Source organism: Pseudomyrmex gracilis, unplaced genomic scaffold (genome assembly GCF_002006095.1).
Source record: "Pseudomyrmex gracilis isolate BER0280 unplaced genomic scaffold, ASM200609v1 scaffold_4, whole genome shotgun sequence".
Classification (NCBI taxonomy): domain Eukaryota; kingdom Metazoa; phylum Arthropoda; class Insecta; order Hymenoptera; family Formicidae; genus Pseudomyrmex; species Pseudomyrmex gracilis.
The window spans coordinates 1,019,211-1,035,982 of record NW_018020588.1 but is presented as its reverse complement, the minus strand read 5'-3'; the positions used below and the strand labels follow the sequence as shown (position 1 = coordinate 1,035,982).

Below are 16,772 nucleotides of genomic sequence, written 5' to 3'. Positions count from 1 at the left end.
CAGATCGATTAGTCGACCATTGGTCGACCAATCGACTAATCGAGTCGATCAATTGAGCATCTAAAGTTGTCGAACCTGGATCCTTATTTAATGACGAAGTAGACATTTCGCGCCTTTTCAAACAGACCGATTAATTCGACGTAGATAACATACAAGTGGATATTTTGATTAATTGTTGTTGTCACTTGATATAATAAATATAAAAAAATGCAGGGCTCCATACACTCACTAGTTCAGAATCCACAAATTGATCCGGAAGACACTATCAGTATTTTAGTAGCTACAGATATTCATCTCGGTTTTAACTACAAGAAAAAGAGAGGTTTGTCATGACTCGTGAAAGATGTTTTTAGATAGACAATTACCAAAACGTAAGTAGAAAAGAATCTTATCAATTAACATCTTATTTTTCATAAGGAGGACAGTCTGACGATAGTTTTATAACGTTCGAGGAAATATTGAAATATGGTAAAGATAATGAAGTCGATTTGATTTTGCTCGGTGGAGATCTTTTTCACGATACTAAACCATCGCAAACTACGTTGCTCAAATGTATGGAACTGCTGCGAAAATATTGTCTGGGTACAAGGTTTGTAACGTGTACAAGTATCCAACAAAAAGTTTGAGACTATAAGTTATGCAGTAATCTTACTGTTTCAGAGAATGCAAGCTAGAATTTTTAAGCGATTCAGAAGTGGTTTTTCAACACTGTGCACAAAAGCATGTGAATTATGAAGATCCCAATTTGAATGTTTCAATGCCAATATTCACCATTCATGGAAATCATGATGATCCAAGTATGTGGACTGTTCAATTCTTATTTATATATTTTGTATTCAATGTAAATATTGTATAATGTTTACATGGGATAATTTAAAATCTAGGTTTTGATGCTGTTGGATCTATGGATGTACTGTCAGCTACTGGATTTGTGAACTATTTTGGCAAGTGGACAGATCTCACACATGTGGAGATATCACCTATAATTTTAAAGAAACGTAATACACATGTTGCGCTTTATGGTTTGAGTTACATCAATGATCAAAGGTTGTCCAGATTGTACAGAGATGAGAAGGTACATCTCAGAAATAGTTATTTTATTTTTTATTATAAGACAGCTAAAAAGCAGTTTTGTATATAAACAGGTGGAACTGAAACGTGTAAAAGACATAGATACCTTCAACATATTTGTTTTACATCAGAATCGAGTGAAGCACGGCGAGTTTGTTCACATACCGGAAACAAGGCTGCATAATTTTCTTGATTTAGTTATTTGGGGTCACGAGCACGAATGTCGTATTACACCTGAAAAAATTGCAGATCGCAAATACTACATTTCACAACCAGGTAAGGCCACACATGACTTTGTGCCTTCAACATGTAAGTAATATTGGAATTCGGAATTTATTTAAAGAATATATCAATCAAATTGTTCTGAATTAACTTTAGGAAGCTCAATTGCTACTTCTTTGTGTGAAGGCGAGTCAAAACCCAAGCATGTGGGTCTTTTGAAAATAAATAAGGATCAGTTTAAGATGAAAGCATTGAAATTAAAAAGTGTTCGACCGTTTATTTTTGATAATATTGTTCTCCGCGATCACGACATCAAGATAGGAGACTGTGTCTCGATAGCGGATTCTATAAGTCAGTATATAGATCGATACATCGAAAACGAAATCATGCCGCGGGTTGCTACACAACTTACAGGTAGTCAAAGTGCTGGTTCTCAATTTTAAAAACAATAGCAACTTAAAATGTGTTGTATATATGGTTTTTTTTATATTCCTAATTATACAATTTTTAGGATATCCTAATCAGCCACTGCAACCTTTAATTCGATTGAGAATATTTTACGAGGACGACAGTGAACAATTTGACACTTTAAGGTACAAATACACATAATTTTGTTCTAGTGTTATGTTTTTTTTATTTAATTTCTCTAGTGTTATTTTCAAAAAAAAACGTTATTTTTTAGTTTAGCACAAAAATATTGCGATGAAGTTGCTAATCCATTGGAAATGATTCTATTCCGCAAAATGAAAAGCGGAGAAAAAATAAAGCACGGAAGTGATCTAAATGAAGATCTAGATGACATTGCAGAATTGTTTCAGGGAGATGTAAAGAAAATACTATAATTTTTAAGAAAAAGCCATTAAATCGATTTTGTTTTCTATCTCAATGTTGTTATTTTTTTAAATATAGATAGGACAGGATTGGACTAGCACAGTGCCGGGCGGAATCAAGAAGTATTTCGACATGGAAGAAAATAAAGATAAATTAACGGTATTGACCGTAACGGGATTAAATGAGGCGTTAAATCGATATGTTGATCGAAATGATATAGATGCCTTCAAAAACATCGTGAGGTATTTATAATAATATCTAGTTAGTTTAGAATCGATTTGTGTCTATTTTTAAATCACTCGCGATTTTATTCGATAGATATCAAATGGAAATCACCGCTAAATATATAAAAGAACAAAATACTGGATCTGTAGAAGATATTCGTCAAGAAATTAAAAATTTTCGCGATAAAAGACTTTCAGAGGAGCAACAAGAGCAGACTAATGTAATGTTTATATAAGAATATTCATTATTATCTCTTATATTTTTTTGTTTATCGGTAAATTTGTGATAGGTCCGGAAGGCATTGACCAATCCTAGTCTGACGAGTCCGAGAAGTGTTACGAAATCTCGCGGTATTGATCTGACGAACAGTGACAATGACGATGACGATCTTGCTTTATCGTTCTCTAAGACCAGAGGAAGAGGTAGAGGTTCAAGAGGTGGCAGAGGATCCAGAGGTGGTCGCGGAAGAGGGAAAACTACAAACGAGAAATATACTTCCATTGCAACAATAGTAAGTGTATCTAATATATTACTAATGTTAAATTTATTATTTTTTAATATTCAAAAAATATTGTATGCAATATGTACACATTTGATACAATTTTTTCTTGTATCTTTTTTAGCAAAATCTTAGAAGCGCACAATCGAGCAGAAAAAGGGACTTTATTGTGATAGATGATTCAGATTAAGTAATATTTTTATATAAACAAGAGAGAAAAAAAATATGTAATGTGTTAAGAAAAAGCGTATATATATTTCTTTTTTATTTTTATGTTTGTTCATAAAGTGTAATAAATATATATTTAATTATAATAATTTTAAGTATAATATTAAGTATAATATTAATATTGTACTTTTGCAAGTAAAGTACACAAAATAAAAATCAGCACACAAATACATTTATATTCTTGAATTTTGTACTTTAAATACTAAAATCAGGGAGAAAAATGAGAGCGGGGCCAGACCCATAAGAGTTTTTACGATCGCTTTTTTGCTATCGCAGTCGGATGTATTGTACGAACGTAGCACGGAATAAAACCATGTTCACGGTTGGACATAAGCATACGTAACGACAAGTCGCTCGTAGGCATCGCTACGTAGGTGCCACCAGAGAGAAACCTGAGAGCGGCCATCCTATAGTAATTTTTTACGACGGTTTCAGCCGCTGGTTTTAGCCGTATTTCCACAAAAGTGGAACTCAAAGGCCGTTCTACATTAAACGCAAGTCGCAGGTCTCGTGGAANGAGACCTGCGACTTGAGTTTCATGGAGAACGGCCTTTGAGTTCCACTTTTGTGGAAATACGGCTAAAACCAGCGGCTGAAACCGTCGTAAAAAATTACATTAGGATGGCCGCTCTCAGGTTTCTCTCTGGTGCCACTGTGTACCACCCGTAGTTCTTTTTCCGAGCAAGAGTTGGCAGTACTGTACTAGGTATAGATTATGTTACAGGTAGCGTGGCGAACGTGCTCTTTTTCCGAGTTGGTGTGAATCTTGTTGACTCGGTAAGAGTAATTATTTTTATATTTTAACAATAAATTTCAGTTATCTGCCAAAAATATTGAGTTAAATTTGTTAATTGTATGCTTATTCATAAGATACAACTGTGTGTATGTGTCGCGCATACTGTAATATTCGGATGTGAATGGATAGATTTCTGTACATAAAGTATCTTTTCTCGTGGGCTTCGTGTCATAACCTTAATTTTCGATGTTTATGCAGCAGATAATTATGTAGTAAACATAATAAAAAGATAGAGCAGATAGTTTATATGTGTAAATTTGTTCAGAAATGCCTCCAAAGAGAGGAAAGGTTCAGAAAGAAGAAGTCCAAGTCTCGCTTGGACCGCAACTTCGTGAGGGAGAGGTGGTTTTCGGAGTTGCACACATTTTCGCCAGCTTCAACGATACATTTGTACATGTGACCGATTTATCTGGCAGGTTTGTAACGAGTAATGTTACATCTGTATGTGAACACATGTTCTTTATAATAAGAATTTATAACTTATGTATGGTTTAAATTATAGAGAAACAATCGCCAGAGTTACTGGTGGAATGAAAGTGAAAGCTGATCGTGATGAGGCTTCTCCTTATGCTGCTATGTTGGCAGCACAGGTATGTATTTATTTTAATATAATAAAGATTACTTTGAGAAATTATTTTCCACATCCAGGCAGCACCTAGATTGCAAATTACTGATCTAAGGAGCGTTCATGTTTGTGGAAAAGCAAAATTCTTTTCATCCGACAGAGAATGTATATTTATACATTTGTTTTCTATAGAAGAGAAACATTTAGAAGTTGATAAAAGAAAACAAGTTTTTCAAACAAAGAATGAAATGCTGACACAACTTTCTGTTTTGCAGGATGTTGCAGAAAAATGCAAATCATTAGGTATCACAGCATTGCACATTAAATTGAGAGCTACAGGAGGTAATAAGACAAAGACTCCTGGTCCAGGTGCACAGTCTGCTCTGCGTGCTTTAGCTCGATCAAGCATGAAGATCGGTCGTATTGAAGATGTTACTCCTATCCCATCAGATTCCACTAGAAGGAAGGGCGGTCGTCGTGGACGTAGGCTATAAGCCTATGGTTTACTATATGTTTTACTACCTTTCAATAAATATTTAAAGAAAAAAGACACCCATCTTTCATTTTTTTCATATCATATAATTTACTTTTTCTATAGGACTAGCACAACACAGGCGCGCGCTACGCGTATGCTATTGTTATTTTTATTTAACGTGTTGTCAGTGAACATAACCTGTCACCGCGATGACAGATAGTATACAAGGTCAGTGACATTACTGTAGTATGTATATAATACAATATAAAAGTATAATATTATAAATATATAATAATTTACATGTATAATATGTATTATTTAATGTTATATATAATATAAATTAGTCACGTTATAGGATACCTTAAGAAAATTAAGAGATGTTATATACGTATTTCATATAATTTATTATTACAATTCTGTGTGTGCAGAACAGTTACACTTTTTCTCCGCAGATTAATGTGTAAAAATGCTAAGCAATCTCATTATGCGCTAAATAATTTTCTATAACTTGCTTTCCCTTCTTAATGCATATTAATATAAATAATGAACGTAACAAAGCATTAATTAAATATAAATAAATTGTAATGAAAATGATGAGGTTTCAAATATCAAAGATAAAAAGTTGTGTGAAACAAAGCCGATAGGAGCAACACATCAACAACAGTGTTCGTTGCTCCTATCGGCCTTGTTTCACACGACTTTTTATCTTATAAATATTTAGCTCTGTTCGATGTACAATTTTAATTTTTTGGTTATATAAGTATATATATATATATATATATTTAATTATAATATACTTGTATAAAATATTCATGATATATAAATTAATTATCCATTGATAAACATAAAAATGCTTTATAGAAAAAAGCCGATATTGTTAGTATTATGTCGTTAATGACTGCGACATTGATATCGCAATCATATTGAGAGATTACGCTTCACTTGCTAATTGACCGATGGTCAGATACAACTTGACTCTTACATCGACTTTTTGAGGCGACTTGTGCTCAAGTGCTGCGATCGTATTTACATATCCATGTTGCATAACAAATCCAACAATGACCGGTTCATCCTTGTTTCCGTTTATAGTTTCATGCGGAGTTACATGTAAACGTATCACAGCTTTGTTTCCTTTTCGCCATACTACGAGCCTGGAGAGACAAAATTTTATACATATCGCTGTAACAAACTCGTACTGCTCTTCTATGTTTTAACATACTTAGGATCATCCTGAAAATTATGGTTATCACTAGTATCATCGTACTCAGCTGCATCGTCTCTCGGCGGAAGGATCAATGAACTTTGAGGTAACTTTAGATCGGCATTCGGTGTGACTTTTATTGGTTTAGGATCTTCCGTTACAGTTGCTTGTCGTATACTAGACGACAACAAACTTGATTCACTTCCCTGTAATCATGATCGATTCATTAGGGCAATTGTATTGTTTGTTACCAAAATTTCAATTCGAGATAAGTACTTGTTGCGGATCTTCTTGTTTAGTATCGTTTTTTTCCTCAGCGAACGAAGTTGTTAACGAACTGTCTAACGACAGAAGAGTTATTTGAGTTTGATGTTGTGTCGGATTGCAGAATTTCAGAAGCAATTCGCTTGATTTTCCTGACTGAAGTGGCTCGCAAGTAACGATCTTCACTTCTGGAATGTGATAACTGAAAAAAAGTTTTGGTAGTTTATCTATTAGAAACATATTACAAACTTGTTCAATGATAATTAATCAACACAAATGTTACTTGATGAAATGCTTACAATGCGGCCAGCAAAATCTTGAATTTTATAGATTGAGGGCAGAGATCTGACTTGCTCACGTTATGTTCGCACACTCTGCAACGTTGCGATCGTTTGACTAAAAACGGCCTGTGCTGAGGTCGCAAGTCGTTTATTTTCTCAGCTTGCACTTCCGGATGTCGTAATCTTTGTTCCAATGTAGTAACTAAAAGATGACGCATGCTTAAAGCATAATCACTTTGTAGTGTATATCTTTATCACTTAATGTTTTAAAATTGTTTACTTTTAGTTATATCCAAAGATTCTGAAAATATATCATTCGGTAATTCTTCCACTTCTTCACTTGCAACAGATGGTACAGGTTGAGCAGTTGATTGAGATTGCGCCAGTGGTTGTATAGGGCGTCCAATGCGCTTGCGAACAAGTGCAGATGTAAAGCTATACATTGTCTGCTATTGGAAAGCAATAATAGTTTAAAAAAAGCTTTAGTATATAGACATTAGCTCTTGTCAAACTTACAGCTGGCATGAAGGGACGCTTTGGATGAAATTTCTTCTTCTCGCATTGTTGCTTCTCTATGGAAGCTAATATTTTGTGATAATCAATGAGGGTATTAATACGAGTTGTGTGTGGATTTTCCTGTTCAGGCCATCCTCCAGTTGCTAGGCAGCAGATAATTTGAATATGTTTAAAAAACACAATAAATTTTCGGAATGTCATAAAGTCTATTAATTAAATAAAATGCTGGTATTTGATACTGATATGATTTCTCTCTTACCTACCTACAGATTGATCAGGTATTCCTGCATCTCGAGAACTCCACCGACACAGTGAACAAAACAGATAATATACTTTCTTGGAAGTAGCTTTAGTATCCTTGGCTTCTTCTCCCTCTGTTGTTTTTGCAGATGCTATTCCCGCTCTTGTAGACAATGTTTGAAAGCAACAAGGACAGTCAAAACAATTGGAACATCTGTCAGAGAGTAGATATGTCTCATTACCATTGTAACATTTATAATTTTTTATCATTAAAAATATACTTCCTAGTAAGAAAGATATAAAATATAGAAATATACAACGTACTTGTTTTTCTTGAGACGTACTTCTGATGAAGGTAAATTTTCCAAACAATTGGGGCAATAATGAGAGTCAACCTGAATACATACACACACACACATACTTTATTTTTCTGGAAATTGTGAGAGTTTCTACACAGCAAAATATATAATAATACTATATACAATCGTTAAATGCTACTTTCTAATTTTTCTTCGAATTAGACTTGGAAAGAGCACCTCTTGACAGACACAGTAGCCGCATCGTATCATCAGACAGTGTCGACAGAAATAGATTTTTGATATAGGTTTCAATGATCCACAATTGCACACATAGCGCACGTAATCTATCGGTTGATTTAAGTACGTCATATCGTAAAAAAGTTTCAAAATTTATCAAGCATAACAAAAATTTTACTGAACGAGAAACTCCGAACTTTATTCTTGCTCGTTATCTAGAAGTATCGTGCTTAGGTTGGAACAGATTTGGTTTGGTGCACTTGTGGTTCTTGGACCATAAAAGTTAGTCCATATTCACTGGATTAAGGCCATCACACATAAAATTACTTAAGACCGTAAGACGTAGCCGTAAGATAATCGACCAATCAGAATGTATATTATATCCCTATTATTTTTGGACGATAGAATGATGCAACAGCGCTGATAGCGAGCTTTTCGAACGCAGCCAAAATCAATTGTTGCCACTTTATCGTCGATGCGAGATATCGACATATCGATGACGGACAATATTGTTGTCTTCGATGAATTTGATCTTTTCACTGAAACGTCCACGTGAAATCATCAAGTACGTTGAGTGTTACAGCATTTGTTTTAATTTTACACATATATAAAAGTAAAAGTTACAGAAATAACGAAAGATTGAACGAAATTTGATCTTTCTAGAATTAAATACATATCACATTTTATAATTTTTGTGCATTTGTCGCATATTACGGAGAACGTATTTACGTGCAAGTTAAACGCACATGTTATACATATCTATTTATGTTTACTAAAATTTTATATACGTTATCCTATTGATTTTGTCGTAGTTTATAAATTACAGTGTTAAAAAAGAACAAGTTTGAAAAAACAGCGTAAATAATACAGTATTTTGCACAATATTTACACATTTTGCACGTAATCTTAAAGTGAAAGCTAACCTAATCTAACCTGTATCCAATCTTTAAAAAAATATATAGTAACGTACTCTATATAATAATGTTTTAATTTATCGTTACATTTCAAAATATTTATATTTATCATTATATTTATGAAGCGTTAACTTATGTTATTGCTTTTTATAGAATGTTGATGCCAAAAAAGAATCGCGTAGCTATTTATGAGTATCTCTTTAAAGAGGGTGTCATGGTTGCAAAGAAAGATTTTATTGCAAAACACCCAGAACTAGAAAACATCCCCAATCTTCATGTTATTAAAACTATGCAGGTGAGTTTTATCATTTTATTGACATTTTATGTGAGACAAAATATAATATACATTGATCTTTATTCTTGTTAATTTATTTTTGCAGTCTTTGAAATCCAGAGGACATGTGAAAGAACAGTTTGCTTGGAGACATTTCTATTGGTATCTCACAAATGATGGAATTGAATACTTACGTGGATATCTGCATTTGCCACCAGAGATTGTTCCTTCTACTCTGAAGAAACAACCAAGGTCAGAGACTACCAACAGAGGACCCAGACCCACTGCAATGAGAAGCGAAGGTTCAAAATCGACAGAAGATCGCGCGGGATACAGACGAGGTCCAGGTCTTGCAAATACCGGTGATAAAAAAGCCGATGTTGGCGCGGGTACCGGTGATCTTGAGTTCCGCGGTGGCTTCGGTCGTGGAAAAGCACTTCAATAACTACTGTTTTAATGTAAAGTAAATAAATATCTTAAACTTTTAATACTGTAAATCAAAGCTTTTTTTTTTTATAACCTTGTACAGTGCTTGTATCTATTACTACGTGTTTATTATTTATTCAGTATATTAAGATACATACACACAGTTTGAATTCCTCTATAAGTTCTTTATTTCTTAATATAAAGCTACACAATTTTTTCTCTTTAAACTGCATGCTCTTTTACAAAGATTGTATTTCTCCACTAATTCTTTATTCATATTTTATACGCACGCAGAAACAAAAATTACAGAGTATATTATATATAATATAATATATAATATATATTATATACCTATATAATATATGATACATATACTATATTATATTATAAAGTTAATGATGGAATATTTAGAAATTAGACCTGTTTTAATTGTTAAACAAAATGCGCCTAATAAATTGAGATTTTTAATCATAGTCATCACAGATGTTTTTATATTTGTGCTTATAACAGCAAAAATTATAGATACAGTTCTTATATAGTCGTAAAATTCTTACTAATTATGATTTTTAATCTGATAAGGTCTATTATAATAAATACTTCTAAAGCAGGTATAATTGCTGCAATTATTCTAAAAACAAATGTTTTTTTCTTTGCGACAAAATATATTACAATGGAAAAGCTTCAATAAAGACAGGAAGATAATTGACTTTCTTATGATTTAAAGATAGATAGAAGAGATTTTGACTGACATAAAATTTGATTCAATTTTTTTCCATGCTTGTATCAACAATCGGTTTTGGTTATCATGACTATATTATAATATTTACAATGATACACCAAACCTGGGTATTAATATATCCATTATAATTACATTAATATTTCTAAGTAGGAAGGAAACATAAATTACAGCAATCAGAGTTCTTATTGCGAACCTTTTTTTGGAAGATATACAAAGCAGAAAACTTAATTACAATTTATATGTCTAATATTATCGATATATGAGATATGTATTTTAATATAAGTAGATTTCTCTCTCTCTCAAAAAACCCTGTTCTAAGTTATTTGTTCTAATTAAATTATTATTGTGACAACTCATTACTTGAGAAATATTACTTTAGCCTAATCACGCAGCAGTCAGTTAGAGAAAAACTATCATTGTATATTTGTCAAGTCAATCAATATCATGTAGATATTATGTAAATCAATATCAACATAAATTTCCTTAATGTATAACTTGCCTACACTATCCTCAGGTTTAACAGGTTTAACTAACAAGTATGTATATAACATTTCAATTATTGTGTATTACTTGAATGCAATATTTATAAATACAAGTATTGCATTAAAGTAACATGTTGTTCTTACTTAAAGTTTTTAACAAGAGCACATCAAAGTTAGATGGTAACAATTTTTATTTTTGAAAATAAATTGCAGCTTTTATTCATTGATATATGTTTTAAGACACACAAGGAAGAATTTCTATAATTCTATGAGAAAATATTACTTTTTATTATCATAGAGAGAAGACATTGTAGTGTGATTGATTTTAAAATCTATACATATAAAAAGAATACATTGTTAGCTGCTTACTCTTCTTTCTCATTGTCCCATATATATTGGAAACTAACAATATTATTGAATTAAAAAAAAAAAAAAATCTATTCTGCTCTTGTTAGCAACATAACTCTAAAGAATATATGTACAATTCCCACCAAATGTGTCTTTATCAAGTTTTCACTTAAATTTCTCATCAAGTTAAAATGTTTATGTATTCAAAATATAGATGTCCAGTGTAACATTTATACAAGTGATATCAGTCAACCAAAATTTTTAATAACCTGTTGTAAAACCTGGAAGCGAAAGGCTATCTCAATGATCTATCACTTTTGTGCCGCAAATGGAACACACAAGAGATTAAAACATTAGTTTCAAGCATTTCGTTAAAAGAGACGGGAAAACAAAGCAAACAAAAAAAAGCAAAAGAGAGAAGGACAATTTTCTAATAGTCTATAGAGTGAATGACGGCGCGACATTAGCCGTTGTCGCATTTTACTGTATCACAGTTGCTCCACAACAGACAATTGCCAATGCCACTGTAGCAGATGAGAAAACAAGCGGTGACAAACACGAAGCTGCAGATGGTGCACGGCTTGCGCTCGAGGAAGAAGCCGATTAAGTAGAGCCCCATGAACATGGCGTGGGTCTGCAACAGCGCTGGATTCACGGGTTTCGGTATCAGCAGCACCGGGATCAGCCACTGCAGGCAGTACATTCTCGTATCCGGATCGCTCTGTGTAGCAAACTCGGTGACCGTTTCGCACGTCAGACAAATTTTGCATCTACAACGGAATCTTTGGAGAAACAGTAAGACAAACAACATTAGAACGTTCATATTCGGTAACGCAAAGTCTATATCGAGATGCTAAAAGTATCTCGTCATTAACCTGATTCGAAAGCATCGTTGCACGCACGGCAAGTACGAGCCTTTCTTCAAACTCGCGCGCACATCCTTCGTCGTCACGATTGCACGCACATCCGATCACGTTGATGTATAAAACAATTTTGCACAAATTACGTGACCACCTAACCACAGATCAAACGAACATATTATGAGCAATTGTGACGCCGCGATATGACAAATCTCGTTTGGAAAATTGCAATACGACTTCACACGCACGAGATCGCGATATATTTCCGATATAATCGCCATTGCAATTTCGATTGAAAAAGTCGATTGTCGATGGTTTACGCATCGTTCTGTGTTTCCCGCGCTCTCGATTGACTCTGTCAGCTGTTATTTATACTTCGCTGTTGATTACTGTGTAAATTGAAATTATGTGAATATATTTGTTTACTGTGTTTTATCTCGGATTCTGAATTAGTTATGAACCGGCACAAACCCGTGAGGGGATTCACGTCCCCGTTAATTGCTCAACCGCGATCGGACATCAAGAAAAATGAGGTATTCGCAAATGTAACGAAAACACCGGTTGATTTGACAAACTCCCAAAGCAAATCCTTTAGAAGCAACTCGCAGATTTTGAATTTGTTCGTAACGTCGAAGGAAGAATGCGATACTGACAACACTGAAGTAAAAAATAAATCGTCGAAAAAATTGAATGCTTCTGTTTGCGTGACTAATGTGTCAGCTGCTGATTCACTCGAAACAGGAACAAAAAAGTATTTCAAAAATAAATATAAAAAGAATTTCAATATTTTTGTACTATATAAATATATTCATTTTTCTATTACAGTGTGTTTAATGTGGTGTATGGCAAAGTAACTTCAAAGAAGCATAAAACATGGGAAGGCGATGGTCTGTTAGAAGTGACTGGAAAAAGTGCAGTTCTTAAGGTAACCATAACATCAGATTTTCAAGTTAAAGATTGTTTTATATTTTCTCTTTTACCACACAACAGGACCTGGATGGTAAAATTATGGGAAGAACTACTGTCACTTCTAGTGATGTTGCGGAAGGTTTCAAATTGATTATTGGAAACAAAGAAATTGAGGTGAGAAAATCTTAATTACAATTTGTATTCTATGCAATATTTTGTTTTTTTTTTTAAATACATGAGAAACAAAGTTAATGTTAGATTATAGACCGAGCATCACAAGAATTATCTGTAGTAAAAAAGATTCCTGAGAAAATTATAGAGAAACCATCCCAAACAAAATTCAAAGCATTAGTGTCTCTAAAAGAGCAAGATGCTACAATTCACAAAGAAAAGACATCTACTGTTGATTTACCCCAATCAGATACAAAAATGTAAATATCTTGTGAGTATTAGAATATAAATTAATTGTGATTTTTTAATATTATAACAAATATTAATGTTTCTTACAGCATATTTAATGTAACATATGGCAAAATAACTTCAAAGAAGCATCAAACATGGGATGATGATGGTTTGTTAGAGGTAATTGGGAAAACTGCAGTTCTTAAGGTAATGCACATATAAAATATATATATATTTATGACTTTAAATATTGTTTTAATATTTTTAATACAAACAGAACTTGAATGGTAATGTTATTGGAAAAACTAAACTTAATCCCAGTAATATAGTAAAAGGTTTCAGACTGATTATAGGGAACAAACAGATCGAGGTAAGAATTTTTCTAAATATTTGTTACTGCTGTTGTACACAAAGAGACTAACAAAATTAATTTTAGATTGTAGATCAAGTGTCACAAGAGTTATGTGTATCAAAGAAAAGTCCTGAAAAAGAAGAAGTGAAAGAACCATTAGCAAAAAAATTTAAATTATCAACAACACATACCTTTATGCCTCTGCTATCATCTTCAAAAAGTAACATACAAATCTCTCTATTAGAAAATAAAAAATATTAAGCATAATATAAAAATATTAATTAAATGTAACAAAATATACTACAAAATCTATTAAATAAAAATTGAAAGTATTTACATCTTACAGGACTGATATTGAATTGTGAGCCTTTAGTGATGCCACACGTGAATCTTGTACGGGAGAGCCAAGAGGATTCAGAAAAAGAGCACGAAGTTTCAGTTGATTTTTGCTTGGCAACGAAACTTAGAGAACACCAACGTCACGGAATTGTGTTTCTTTATGAATGTTTAATGGGACTGAGATTACCGAATTATTTCGGTACAATTTTAGCTGACGAAATGGGACTTGGCAAAACTATACAGTGTATCACATTAATCTGGACAATGTTGAAAAAGGGTCCATATGGTAAACCGATTGTGAAACGCGTGCTAATAATTACACCGAGTAGTTTGTGCGACAATTGGAACAAGGAGTTCGTTAAATGGTTAGGCAGTCACAGAATATTTCCATATGTTGTGGATGGAAAAAATAAACCTAAGGATTTCACTAAAAATCCCGGAAATTCAGTAATGATTATCAGCTACGAAATGTTCAGCAGATGTCACACGGAAATCAGCGAGATTACATTTGATTTGATCGTGTGTGACGAAGGTCACAGACTGAAGAATAGCAATGTAAAAGCGGCAAAAGTAATTAACTTAAATTATTGCTTTTATATTTTTTTGCATACATTATGTTAAATACTAGATATATGCAAATATTACATCAGATTATCAAAACAGATCAGATTACTAAATTTTAATCAATTATTTATCTATCATTTATCTTGCAGTTGTTACACGAAATGGAATGCAAAAGACGAATTATCTTAACGGGTACTCCCATACAAAATGATTTGAAGGAATTTTATGCACTTGTCGATTTCGTTAATCCAGGTATTCTCGGTACTTCTGTTGAATACAAAAGTTATTACGAAGATCCTATTGTCGCGTCTCAGTGTCCTCGCGCGGACGAAGAGATCCTCAGTCTGGGTAACGAGAGAGCTACGGAATTACACGAACGCACCAAAGTATTTATCCTAAGACGTACACAGGAAACAATAAACAAATATCTACCGTGTAAATACGAAATAGTTTTATTCTGTTGTCTATCCAACAAGCAACAATATTTATATACTCGAATTATTGACGCTTGGTTCGACAAGATTTGTATAGATAAAAGCAACAATCATTTGTCCGTTATTACCGCTCTCAAAAAAGTTTGCAATCACCCGAACCTGCTGATAAACGAGAACGAAAATACGCTACAAGACATTTTGCCGAATGAGATGCAAATAAAACGAGACGAAACATTTGCCGACTATTGCGGTAAAATCACGATCGTGCGGACACTGATGAGAAACTTGAAGAAGACTGACGAGAAATTAGTACTGGTTTCTTACTATACACGAACACTCGATCTTCTCGAAACTGTATGCAATATGGAAAAATTAAAGTTCTTACGATTGGATGGCAGTACTTCAAATTCGACACGGTCGAAAGTTATCGAGCAATTTAACATGCGAACAAACGACGATAGTAAGTTTTTCAAATATATTGTGTATTCGGAATAAAAAAATTGATTTGCCATAGCAGAACGATATTTACAGAGGTCTTCTTACTAAGTGGAAAGGCAGGTGGAGTAGGTTTGAATTTGCCTGGAGCGTCCAGACTTATTTTATTCGATTCCGATTGGAATCCTGCGTCTGATGTACAAGCTATGGCAAGAATTTGGAGAGACGGTCAAAAGAAAGACGTTTACATTTACAGGTAAGTATAATATTATCGTAATTCATGATAATGTATTATTTTAGACTTCTCAATAGTCTACAGTTTTAAATATTTATAACGCCACAAGCTAGAAAATATATGCTGCTTTTTCTAGCAAAAAGTATTTTCGACTTTCTAAAACATCGACCGTTTTATCATATTTATTTTATGTATATGCTTTATATTAAATTTATGTAACAAAATTTTTACACTTTTTTTTAATTTGTAGATTATTGACAACAGGTACAATAGAAGAAAAAATATATCAAAGACAAATTAGTAAAGCTGGTTTGAGCGAATCTGTGGTGGATCTAAACCATCTTGGTTCTTTAAAATTATCAACTTCAGAATTAAAGGTGCTTTCTTTGAGATTAAAAAAGAAAAATAAATAAAAATTCATTTATTTAGTTATCGAATAATTGAAAACTTTTTCATCTTTAGGATTTGTTTACTCTTACAACTGATACAGTCTCATTAACGCACGATTTAATGAATTGCTCATGTTCTGGAAAGAACAATGAACACATCTCTTCAGAGAACTTAAACAATGAAAACACGGAAAGTCAATTTGTACAGAAACCATCTCGCCACAATTTAACTATTAACCAACTTCTACGTTGGCATCACTACAAACAGCCAATTCCAAGTGACATTATGCAGGTAGAGTGAGAAGATAAAAGAGTCCTATAAGTAAAAGAAAAAAATAAAGGTACACAAAATAAACATATATAAATTTGATTTACAGAATGTCTTGTTAGAGGAAGCGAATGAAAAGATAACATTTATGTTTATAAATTCTACAAGATAAGAAACTATAAGAAAGGTAACGAGCAAGAAAACAGATTTGTTTTCTTGCTCGTTTGCGACCTTATTTACCTTTCTTATTGTTTATATTCACAAGCGAGATTTCTATCTTTCTATATAAGAAACTATGTTTAGATAAATGAGAAATATAAAAGTACACACATTTTAGAAGATAAAACTTACAAATTTATATTTTTTTCTAACGTAATATTTCTTACAAAATATTGTTCCTCTTTTTCTCTCAACATACAGAATATATTTACAAATACAAAATTTATATCTGT

General features: G+C 32.8%; 6 protein-coding genes across 8 annotated transcripts; 4 read left to right on the top strand and 2 right to left on the bottom strand.

Annotated features, from left to right (window-relative positions):
- The first annotated feature begins 15 nt into the window (after nucleotides 1-15).
- Nucleotides 16-3,091, top strand: LOC109856594 (double-strand break repair protein MRE11). The gene is made up of 12 exons (XM_020432045.1): nucleotides 16-322; nucleotides 418-589; nucleotides 661-797; nucleotides 885-1,075; nucleotides 1,146-1,347; nucleotides 1,450-1,707; nucleotides 1,805-1,886; nucleotides 1,976-2,117; nucleotides 2,203-2,366; nucleotides 2,443-2,569; nucleotides 2,639-2,860; nucleotides 2,973-3,091. Exons 1-12 carry the CDS (start codon nucleotides 208-210, stop codon nucleotides 3,036-3,038), a joined length of 1,878 nt encoding a protein of 625 aa, XP_020287634.1. The 5' UTR covers nucleotides 16-207; the 3' UTR covers nucleotides 3,039-3,091.
- A 675-nt stretch (nucleotides 3,092-3,766) lies between these two features.
- On the top strand, nucleotides 3,767-4,989 carry LOC109856613 (40S ribosomal protein S14a). Its single transcript, XM_020432079.1, has 4 exons — nucleotides 3,767-3,853; nucleotides 4,138-4,288; nucleotides 4,375-4,462; nucleotides 4,713-4,989. Exons 2-4 carry the CDS (start codon nucleotides 4,140-4,142, stop codon nucleotides 4,929-4,931), a joined length of 456 nt encoding a protein of 151 aa, XP_020287668.1. The 5' UTR covers nucleotides 3,767-3,853; nucleotides 4,138-4,139; the 3' UTR covers nucleotides 4,932-4,989.
- Nucleotides 4,990-5,699: 710 nt separating this feature from the next.
- On the bottom strand, nucleotides 5,700-8,209 carry LOC109856412 (dynactin subunit 4). 2 transcript variants are annotated; one of them, XM_020431677.1, is made up of 9 exons: nucleotides 7,951-8,209; nucleotides 7,739-7,809; nucleotides 7,438-7,628; nucleotides 7,175-7,317; nucleotides 6,939-7,107; nucleotides 6,677-6,860; nucleotides 6,390-6,579; nucleotides 6,132-6,319; nucleotides 5,700-6,063 (listed from the first exon to the last, which is right to left on the bottom strand). In XM_020431677.1, the coding sequence occupies exons 1-9, from the start codon at nucleotides 8,080-8,082 to the stop codon at nucleotides 5,844-5,846; spliced, it is 1,488 nt and encodes a 495-aa protein (XP_020287266.1). In that variant the 5' UTR covers nucleotides 8,083-8,209; the 3' UTR covers nucleotides 5,700-5,843. The 2 variants fall into 2 exon arrangements, with proteins under 2 accessions (XP_020287266.1, XP_020287273.1); XM_020431684.1 differs by having other exon boundaries at nucleotides 6,939-7,104.
- Nucleotides 8,210-8,412: 203 nt separating this feature from the next.
- LOC109856442 (40S ribosomal protein S10-like) lies at nucleotides 8,413-9,626 on the top strand. The gene is made up of 3 exons (XM_020431733.1): nucleotides 8,413-8,515; nucleotides 9,018-9,159; nucleotides 9,245-9,626. The coding sequence occupies exons 1-3, from the start codon at nucleotides 8,472-8,474 to the stop codon at nucleotides 9,581-9,583; spliced, it is 525 nt and encodes a 174-aa protein (XP_020287322.1). The 5' UTR covers nucleotides 8,413-8,471; the 3' UTR covers nucleotides 9,584-9,626.
- Nucleotides 9,627-10,574: 948 nt separating this feature from the next.
- On the bottom strand, nucleotides 10,575-12,194 carry LOC109856447 (bladder cancer-associated protein). Its single transcript, XM_020431741.1, has 2 exons — nucleotides 12,009-12,194; nucleotides 10,575-11,915 (listed from the first exon to the last, which is right to left on the bottom strand). Exon 2 carries the CDS (start codon nucleotides 11,834-11,836, stop codon nucleotides 11,597-11,599), a length of 240 nt encoding a protein of 79 aa, XP_020287330.1. The 5' UTR covers nucleotides 11,837-11,915; nucleotides 12,009-12,194; the 3' UTR covers nucleotides 10,575-11,596.
- Nucleotides 12,195-12,371: 177 nt separating this feature from the next.
- On the top strand, nucleotides 12,372-16,728 carry LOC109856432 (DNA repair and recombination protein RAD54B-like). 2 transcript variants are annotated; one of them, XM_020431719.1, is made up of 13 exons: nucleotides 12,372-12,744; nucleotides 12,819-12,918; nucleotides 12,984-13,076; nucleotides 13,161-13,333; nucleotides 13,412-13,484; nucleotides 13,582-13,674; nucleotides 13,741-13,876; nucleotides 14,003-14,565; nucleotides 14,709-15,453; nucleotides 15,525-15,684; nucleotides 15,914-16,040; nucleotides 16,126-16,344; nucleotides 16,430-16,728. In XM_020431719.1, the coding sequence occupies exons 1-13, from the start codon at nucleotides 12,449-12,451 to the stop codon at nucleotides 16,490-16,492; spliced, it is 2,841 nt and encodes a 946-aa protein (XP_020287308.1). In that variant the 5' UTR covers nucleotides 12,372-12,448; the 3' UTR covers nucleotides 16,493-16,728. The 2 variants fall into 2 exon arrangements, with proteins under 2 accessions (XP_020287308.1, XP_020287297.1); XM_020431708.1 differs by having other exon boundaries at nucleotides 13,412-13,511.
- The last annotated feature ends 44 nt before the right edge of the window (nucleotides 16,729-16,772 follow it).